Source organism: Pseudorasbora parva, chromosome 8, assembly GCF_024679245.1.
Source record: "Pseudorasbora parva isolate DD20220531a chromosome 8, ASM2467924v1, whole genome shotgun sequence".
Taxonomy (NCBI): Eukaryota; Metazoa; Chordata; class Actinopteri; order Cypriniformes; family Gobionidae; genus Pseudorasbora; species Pseudorasbora parva.
The window spans coordinates 19,427,899-19,438,523 of NC_090179.1; the positions used below are offsets into that span (position 1 = coordinate 19,427,899).

At 41.9% G+C, this 10,625-nt stretch overlaps 1 protein-coding gene across 1 annotated transcript in view; it reads right to left on the minus strand.

Annotated features, from left to right (window-relative positions):
- Positions 1-10,271, minus strand: part of kirrel3l (kirre like nephrin family adhesion molecule 3, like) — a 55,640-nt gene extending 45,369 nt beyond the window's left edge. The window contains exon 1 of the mRNA XM_067450275.1: positions 9,583-10,271. Within this exon, the coding sequence (XP_067306376.1) occupies positions 9,583-9,622 (40 nt within the window). The 5' untranslated portion in view covers positions 9,623-10,271. The remainder of the gene's footprint in view (positions 1-9,582) is intronic.
- Positions 10,272-10,625: the final 354 nt, after the last annotated feature.

The window sequence follows — 10,625 nt, forward strand, 5'->3', positions numbered from 1 at the left end:
CTAAGCCGTCCGCACCTAGGCTAAACGGTTCTCTCACTTTCTTTACCGCCATCTTTCCAACCTTCCAAATCATTTGATCACCCGTTGTATTTTTTCCAAAGGCGCCGGCTTGTTTCAGATAACTTTGGATCGCTCGATAAAATTACCATGTTTGGACACATGAGTGACGGCGGGAAGCTTGTTTGACGCGCTTTGACTGACACCCCTCGCTTGATAGCAAATTGGCCAGCTTCTCCCTCGACCTCCCACTGTGGCATTCAAAGCCATGCCGTAATATCCCAGCAATCAAGAAAAAGCAAGAGAAAGAAGACGGTGCGGGGAGAGAGAGAAGGAAAGACATATATGCTTTTCTCAATTTCTTGCCCAGCTGTCTGAAAACTAAACAGAGATGCCTTTCACCCTGATGCGGTGGGGGAGCTTGAGGCTTGAGCAAGGTCTTCTCTCCGGTGCGGAGTATTATGGTTAACGGTCGAGCTCGCAATCACAATATTTGCGCACACATTCCACTGGGGTTTCCAGAGAGGAAGAACTATTTGGTTAAGGGATGGTGAGTGTGAGTGCGACAGAGTAAGAGAGACAGACAGACAGATAGATAGAGAGAGAATGAGCTCGCAAATAGCTGATAATGAGAGTCTTCCTGTCTGCATGACAGTCCTTATGTGAGAGGCTCAAGTAGGGCTGCGCTGAGCTGAGATCTTTTGTTTAATATGATGCTATCTTATAATGGAAACAGGTATAAGATCCTATCCTGATAAGTATGCAGCATTAGCGAGACGGGTGACCTACCAGTGCACGGGTGTCAATGTACTACACTTGCTATATTAGTATGAAACACTATATCCTAAGAGAAACGCTTTCATTTATTGAGTAGGATGCTATGGAGAACATCTAAAAATGGCAGAACAAATAAAAACCGGCCAGCACAATATGACAGTCAAAGCCTAAAAGACTTAGACTAGAGTATATGGAACTCAGTGGTAAAGTTAGATCCTGGAGCATCACATAATATTACAATCAGACTGTGGCTTTTGTAAGAGCTTTTCCATCTCTCTCAGGCACGCCATGTCTTCTGTGATGGAGTAATCATTAATTAAACAGCCAGGCTTTGACTAATCACCCTACAAAGGCCATGCAGCTTTAACCACGAGACACTCATCTCAGCTGCCCCTCTGGCACAACCTTCAACCGCGTGTGTGTGCGAGAGAAAAACAATCAATTACTGCTAGCTGTCAGTCCATCTGAACTTCCATGACTCATGAACGTATGCATAAATCCATAACGATAACAAACACAGATCCCAGAGCAGATAAGTAATAAAGGAACATAATGTCAAATCTAGCTCGATGATTTGCAGTTCAGCATTCTCCCCCGAACGTGAAAACAAAAATCTAATATTCAATAAATAAACAGACAGATAAAATTAATGAACAGTTTTCATAGCAGAATTGGATTTTCCCAGCGCAGAAAACATCCTCTCATATCAGGGCCATCTTTAAGGCCGGGCTTAGGGATCTCGGCCCGAGAGGATAATATGAGCCCAGATATTGCAGCAACATGGAAGATAAATTTCAATTTACTGTTGCTTCCTGTGTCACAGCAGGAGATATGAAATTTTGTCTTGGAGGACTGGAGGTGATAGTAAAATAGAAGCCAATGCGCGCTCTACCAAATCCCAGCTCATTCTACACACGCCTGTGTCAAATCACTTCCCTGCTTCTATTGGTACCAAATTGTGATACATTTCCCCCAGTAACGAGTGACATTTTTCACATTTTGGGAGGAAAAAAAATGCAAGCAAAGTGCTTCTTAAAATAGGAGATGAGTGTTTGAAATTGTGCCTTTCCTTAGGCATTGTTTTAATGATTTTCTCCAAATTAACTCAGGCTGCAGAGTCTCACCCCCTTGTGATCTGGGAGTAATGTCAGCAGTAAACACCCTCTTTTTTCCACTGTATGCAAATATCGGTGATTATCTGACCCTGTTGTCTACTGTATCTCATCATCAGAATAACAAGAAGAAAGAAAAAAACAACAACATTGTTGAGAGGAATCCCTGGGGACGTGGATGCATTAGATAAAATTCCACTCTAGGAGTCACTCTCGGCCTTGATGAAACAAACTGTCCGTTTTAATGTAACTGAAGACCTCCGATGACATCATTGCCCTCTTTTTCATTTTCTCCTCTAGAGGAAGAAGTCAGCACAATTCCTCTTTGTCCACTCACTCGTCTTTCCGCCCAAGGAAAATGAGGTGAGGATGTGGGTGGATGGAGACGAGGTTAGAGGAAGAGCGGGGCTGAAAAAAAACAAAAAAACAATGGAGATGGAGGAGATGGCCTTGTCCCAGAGTGAGGGACAACTGGCCACCTCTCCTCCAGGCTCTGCCATTAGCCGTGCGGGTTGGAGACACTGACAACTGATAACAAAAGCCCCCCTGAACGCAATGCCAAGTTCTTTATCTATGTGCTCCTGCATGGGCAAACTGATTACAGCCTTTCCCTCCAAAACCTTCTCTATTCCACTAATTCTCAATATTTTTCCGTGTGTGCCTCTGTCTTTGGGTCTGTGTGTGTGTGTGGGGGGGGAGGGGGGGGGGGGGATGCAGCGTAAAAACACGGGTGAGACCCCAGGGTCGCTGTCTTATGTCTGTGAAAGATAATTAGACAATACGGCTGTGTGTAGCCGAAAACAGAGAGAGCCATTGTTTCAAGACCCCCCCTAACCTAACAGCTGTATGTGTCATCAGGAGCACGGTTTGAGCGTTATGACGGGCAAACGAGGACGCGGGAAAAAGATGGAAAACAAGGAGTTGTGGCCCATTCTCCACAGGAGGTGCTATAAAAGTTAACATCCATGTTTTGTTAGACCGTAAAGAGAATGTATAGCATTATCGTGATCCCCTAAGTCCTATTCACCAGCTTAAATGTCATTCTCAGCATCAGTCCCAGCAACACATATAAAATTTGTACGCTAGAATGTTGTCTGGGGAGAAAATCTCGCGATTTGCTCTCCGCTGTAAACAAAACTGACCTTTATGTTGAATTTGTCTCCGAGCGCCAACCTCTCCCTGTAAAAGAGCCCAGAGCACTCAGCCGCTCGCAGCCAGTCCATCTCACTCTGTTCTGCAGAGTGCAAGCGCATCAAAGCAGGCCAAAACTCATCCATATCTATGCCATACGAGCGTCTCCTAAATAATGCAGCAGTCTTCCCGCACCAGACAGATTCTGCTGCATCGGCGTTATTGTGAATCGTGTGTGTCACACACTTGCTCGCTCTAACTCAAACGCACACACTCCCCACTGAACTTCTTTGCCGTCCAACTTGGCAACTCCTTTTCAATAAGGAAAAACAGGTGAAGCCCGTTTCTGTCTCAGAGTTTAAAAAAAGATCAATTTCTCACAATATGACTCGTTGTAACTTTTACCTTACTTTATTGCTCGTAATTATGACTTTATATATTTCACAATTGCAACTTTATATCTAACAATGTGACTATTTCTTATTTCACATTTGCTTTTTGTTATTCTTTACTCTGAGAGGAAAACACAAGAGAAGCGGGAAAAAAGAGACAGATTCTTTCTCTGTATTATTACCTCTACATGTCATGTTATGCGTTTCCAATCTTCATACTAGATGCAGCTTATCTGAAGCTTTCTCTAACACGGAATGACATACAACCTCATATTACACCTCTTTACATACAATACAAACATTAAGCCTCTTAACAACAAACACACACACACACACACACACACACACACACACACACACACACACACACACACACACACACACACACACACACACACACACACACACAAAAACAAGTCATTTTCAGTCCCCATAAGCTCTCCTAAGACATTCAGCTCATGCATAATACAGAAAACTCCTAAAACAAACCCAGAGAGCCAGAAGGCCAGAAATACACATAGCACAACCCCACTCAATCTAAGCGCCCGGCAGTCCCCACCACTAATGGGAGGCCTGTGTGCAGGTCAAACTATCTGTCCCTCTAATGGAGCAAGCTAAGACATCAAGACAAGACTGAAGATCTGCAAAGCTGTTTGTTGGAGTGTTTACATGTGTGCGGCTGAGTCTGAAACTGAAGCCAGCTGCCTTGCTGCCCAGTTAGTCAATTACTTAACAGACAGCAATTAAGTATGAAGGCACCGACTAAAGAAACTTTCAAACAGGCAAAGCACCATAATGACGCCTAATGATCTAGAACAAATTCGAGTCATAGACATAACTAAGAAAGTATTTAAAGATTGTAATTATTATTTCTCAGAAGGTGTTAATGAATATACTTTTATTCAACACCTCACAGCATTGTTTAACATCACAGAAAGACAGCTGAAGACAGGGTGTTACCAAAGATTATAGATAAAGACGTTTCACTCCTATTATAGCCTGACGGCGTCATACTCGGAGTCTGATACTGCTCCATTGGGCTGTAATTATGGGCCGTGTTTCAACCGAACCAGATAAGACCTCAATTGGATAGAGCTATAACCAATCAGAGCAATGGAACGATGTTAGTTGCGTTAGTTGTCAGAACTCAACTGTTCTGCGTTAGATGTTAGTTGCGTTAGTTAAACAGAACTCAACTGCACTGTATTGCCATGTCTACGGTTTCCCCGTGGGTTGTTTTCCATGTCTGCGGGTTAAAGCGAGCTCAGTTATGTGATATATAAACCCATGAATGTGAATTTTAGCAGGCAACCTTGCCAAAAAAAACTGCCAAACTGCTGAAATCATGTGACATTGGCGATCCTAATCATGAATCAATCCACTGATTCATGGCCGTTTGAATCTTTATTTGAGGTTTGAAAACAAACGCGGAAGAGAAAACAATGCTAAATAAAGTCGTAGTTTTTGTTATTTTTGGACCAAAATGTTTTTTCGATGCTTCAAGAGATTCTAATTAACCCACTGATGTCACATATGGACTACTTTGATGATGGTTTTATTAGCTTTCTGGACATGGACAGTATAGTGTGCCTACACTTAGATACGCTGTCTGACAAAATATAAAATATCTTAAACTGTGTTCTGAAGATGAACGGGTGTGGAACGACATTAGGGTGAGCCATTAATGACATCAATTTCATTTTTGGGTAAACTACCCCTATAAGGATACACAGAGTACTTACCAACATGATCATCATTTCTGAGAGCAATAGTGAAGGTGAACGCATATACGAACAAGTTCTCCGTTTAGGATTAGAACAAATTCAACCAAGCGCCTTTGTTGATGTGAATGATTACGTTACTGTTGATCATCTGTCCATCATCGTCTAAAGCCCGACCTGACAATTTCATTGGTCCAAACAGGTTACTTCAGACATAATTACTGCTCTATGGATCAAGTCCAGACCAAACTGCCCGAGCTCAAATATTGTGGCCGGGGCTGAGTTCGGTTGACATTCAGGCTACATTTATGGTACAGTTCATGTTAGATTTAGTAGCTGATTTAAAATGTTTTTTTTTTTTTTTTTTACTCTAAGTTCGCCAAGAAGTTTTTGAGATTCCAGGATTCCCCCATTCAAATAGATAGGACTGTATCCTGGATGGCCGAAATATGGTATGCAAATATGGTGCAGCGTGAACCGACTTTCCTTGAGGGACTTTGATGTTAGACAAGTATCAGATCTAATATGCTGACGCCATACCACAATACTATTATAAATAAGATAGTCAATGTATTCAATCATTTACCTTGATGATACTGATGATCAATAGAAATAAATTGTGTGAATGAGAGTGTGTTAGGATACAAAATGATACAATTTAAATAAATAATAATGCACAAAGGGAGAGTCAGTTATGTATTTCTTTGCTCTTTACAAGGCAAAGGGACTAGGGAGGAAGGAAGCAGTAGGCGAAAGTTTTATGATCTCAACACTCTTCCTTTGAACGCTGCCTTCTGGGACTCCAACCCCACGCCAAAGGTTTCAAAAAAAAAAAAAAAAAAAGTGCTGGAGATTACTTGGAATACTGATGGCACAGTGCAGCATAATTCCGCTGGGAGACTGAGGGACATTCCGAGAAAGCAAATTATGGCTGGGAGAAAGAAGCGGCGGAGCTTTGTTAAGGGCACGCACATGAATATCTGGCACTAGGGGCTCGTCTCTTCAAGACTCTGTCATGTTCTCCGCTTCAATCCCTAGCTCTTTTCTACTAGTTCTGAGCCTTCGTCTTGTCAGACACTCTGAAATCATGTGTGTGTGAGAGAGAGAGCGCGAGAAAGACAGATAAGACAAACAAGCGAGAGACCAGGAGATAAAGGAGATGTGTGTTTGCACCTACGTTCGGGTGTGTATAAATCTGGGTGAGTGTGTAAGGGTGCACGCGTGTTTATGAGAACCGGGACAATCTTTCTCTCGCTGCGCTATCTATCCATGAGCCATTATTCAGAGAGGGAGCTGGTGAGTCAGATGTGAGCTGCTGGTGGTTTTTCAGAGTGTGGCGTGCTGCTTGTATAGATGTCAGGTGAGATGAGTGGTTCAGGCCGTCCGGGAGCCTCTCTGCTCCTCCCAAAGCAGCTGCCACCAGTCTGTCAAAGAATTGCTCTGCTACATCCTATTCTTCCCTCTCCCCCCTCCTTCTGTCTTACTTACACACCCACTTAACGATGAGAAAAACATCTAGAGTGCAGCCAGGGTCATATTTTACTGTTAAACGAGTTAGGAGGTCCACATAAAAAGCACAACATAAAGGAAATGCGACAACATATCCTAAGATTACACTTTGGCATTGAGCAAAATTAACCCAAAACTTACACGTTCAACTTTTATCCCACAAATGATTATTACAAATTTAAAGCCTATTTGCGAATCATGTAAGCATTTTATTAACATTTCTGCCTAATATATATTTTCACTCCGAGTTTATGACAGTGCTAGGCATTTAGATTCAACATTTAAATTTAATTACTGCCTCCATCCGTGTCAATACGGCGGCCTCATTTATCAAAGAGACAGACAGAAAGCGCAGCTTAACCGCCAATAAACATTTGTTTTTAATTCGTTTACTGAAGCGCCGACCGAAAGCGCTTTGCCTCGCTTGCGGTTACGCCGTTAATTGGGAGAAGAAACACTTTTGGATCTGAGAGGGCCAGGGGATTTTGAAGCCTTTATCTCGAGCTGAATCAAAGCCGGCGTTAATAATACACCCAATGAATAAAATATTTGTTAAAAGGCGTGGAAACAACAGACTCATGGTAAAAATAGGCCAGGCTCGAGGATGCTACTTCTCCGCAAATGAATCAACCTCTCTCAATCAAAGCACACAGAATATGCAAAATATAGCGCCGCCTTTGGTGTGAAATAAACAGCACAAAACTGAATATGGCTCACAACAACTGTCTACTTAGGAATGCAGAGTACCTACTGAGCTTTTATAGATTTTGCACAGATAGACTTTTTTAGTAGTTTGCAAATAATTCAAAATCAGTGTAATGGTTTAGTGACACATTTACAAGTTTTCTTTTTCTTTTCTTTTTTACTGCAGAAAGATCTAATGATTTTCATTTATAAATACTTTTGAGGGGGGAAAAAAAACTATTTGAGTAGGTTAAATGTAACCTAAAACCAAAATTTAACAACACAAAATATGAATGATAAAAATAAATGATTTTAATGTCTTCAGACGTCATCTTACACTGAATGTCATGACATTAAATAACAATTATTGCCTCTATTTCGAGTATGACATGAAAAGTAATGACAACAGATTAGCCAGACTGATTCAGATTCGCTACCACTGATTTTGATTCACTAAAAAAACCTTATAAGAGTTATGTGTTAGAAACTCAAGCAACATTTGTCACGCTGTATTTTAGTAATTCACAAAAAGGAACCTACTTATAAGTCGTTCTATCGAAAAAGTCACGCTGTATGCTTGTGATTCACTGAAACGAACCGGTTCATAAGAATCATTTCGAGAATCGAACTACTTTGCTTATGACTCAGTAAAAGAACCTGTTCATGAGAGTCATTCGTTTTGGATTCGGACTGCACTCATCGCGCTGCCAGTCGGAGAATAGTACGGCGTACCATCCTCATCGGCGAAAAAAATCATGTTCGAGAATGTATAGAGTCGAAAGCATAAAAACATTCGATTCCAATATTTTCTTAAAGAATGTAACCAGTTCCCCGTTTCCAACCCTACTCTGCTGCGCTGCAATATAGCAGACTCCAGCAGAAACAAAGAGCACACACAGTGAGTGCAGCAAGCGATAGCCTGCTCATTCACGCTCACAACATATCAGGATAGCGAGAGATGCCCGTGGGCATTTACTACATAAAGTAGGCCTACAAAATAATGAATAAATCAACACAGCGACGAGCATAATCTTTCAGATCGCGCGCATTCCCAGCTCCCCTATTGAGAAATGTCGCACCTCTGCCCGCCACCATTTATATTTATTTAATGCTGTTAAATTATTCTGTTTGAGAAAGGAGATGGTGCCTTCCTGATGGCGTTGGCTGTGAAATTATTAAGAGTGCCCTGTTTTTGGATACTGTCATCAGCACTTCTCCCATGCAGTAGACCCCAGTGGTTTTTAACACACTTTTCCGAATCCAGAAGGGTGTTAGCTATCCATTATCGTGGTCACACCTGCCTCGTCTTTCTTCAACTTTCCTCTTATACCAAGTCTGCTGTCTAGACGATCTCACTTAATGGGGCACTGGATATCAACCCCAAGTCAACATGACCATGTACAGTACAGCCTCAAGCCCATACAGTAAGGTATAAGTCAGAACCGCAGCCACTTGTTCCATTGCTAGTGATCGGTGTGACTGCAGCGAACAAAAAAGTTCCCAAAGCGCATCCATTCATCCCTCATATATCTACACATCGTTCAAATGTGTGTGTGTGTGTGTGTGTGTGTGTGTGTGTGTGTAGCCTATATATATATATATATATATATATATATATATATATATATATATATATATATATATATATATATATATATATATATATATATATATACACACACAGACACACACACACACACACACACACACACACACATATTTGAAGTTCCCTATGTGCCAGAGTGTATATCAACAGACAACAGGTGTAACTATACAAAATTACCAAATAAAAACTGACAATGATACTAGCAGTAAAAAATAAAAATAAAAACACTGCACTACAACGTTAGGACATCCCATTATTAAGTAGGCTGCCTTGCAGTATCAAGCATACGCATAATGCCATCACTGTGTCACGGCACTGCTGAAGTACTTTTCTTAATACAGAGCCTACTAACACGAGCTGCATTATGCTTGGGTACACGCCTGTTTTGAACAAGTTTAATTTCCAAATAAGCCTTGTTTGCATTTGGCGCAGTGCCACTCGCCCAACATCTCGCCAGGGTCTCCCTATGACTTCAAAATGTCACAAAATGCAATCATGACAATTAAAACCACTGCGTTAACTTGAAAGCGGAGCGCGCTGAGCTAGTAAGTCGCGTTATGATTAGGTTGACGCAATGCTACGGAGTAGGCAACGCAAACATCCGATTTCGTCATTAGAATAGTAAGTGAACTAAAACAACAAAAATGTCTTACCTGTTCCTAAAAGGCACAATGCGATGTAAAACACCAACATCTTTCCGGGGTCTTCAACACTTGTCCTGCAGTCCAGAATGAAAGTGTGCGCACGAATGCTCCGACTGGACTGACCGTGGAAGCTTTCGCTGGTCCTCGCCCACCTCTTGAATAAGGTAAAAAATGTAAATGTTTAAAATAAAAAACCCGGTAGATAATGTTAACCTCAGCTCGGAGAGCTGAAAGTCTCTGCTGCCATCCGAACACAGTCTAGAACGCTGAACACTGGTCGTCTCTCTAAAGTTTAGAACTTTCTTTAGATCGTTTCCTTATATTTCCCTATAATTTGTGGTTCAAATCAAGTTGATTTAGTGGGTAGGTCTTGTATCAATCCAAGTACTTGGAGTAAATCCTCCGTATAGGTGATGAAAAAAAAATCTCCGTTTCTCCTGATCAGCAGGGCTCCGCTCGCCAGTGCATCTGAGCGCGTTTCAGCACCACAAGCTCTATAGCGCGCACATAAACGCCTCCTCTTGCGCACAGTCCCCTCCGCACGGATCTGCTCGCTCCTCGCTCTCTTGTTATGCAGCGGCAAGGCGAGGATACTATCCGCACTGACTGTCGTACCACTGACTGGATGATGACTCGATGAATAAGACAGGCGCTTTTTTGACTGGGGAACATCGAGTTTGAGAATGAAGTAATTCTCAGTCCACAGGGACAGCCATTGGCCTACGCCCCCTGGGTCCGGCGATTGGTTAAGGGTTTAAAGTACAGGGGGGGTGACTTGCAGTTGGGGGTGTCTGGTTCTTAAACAACAGGGGGTGCTTGGTTATGCGCGCCTCTGAATGAATAAACTGCTGGGGAAAGTAAACAGGTGTGTCCCGGAGCAAACAAGAGTCTACGGAACAGATGATCTTAATGGGGTTTCTTTAAATTATGACCCAATACGTACGATGGGATTCCTTTAAAAGAAAGAAAGAAAGAAAGAAAGAAAGAAAGAAGATTTATCTTACCACAAAGCTGAAAAAGTGATAGGCCTATGCACAAAATAGGGTTGTAGT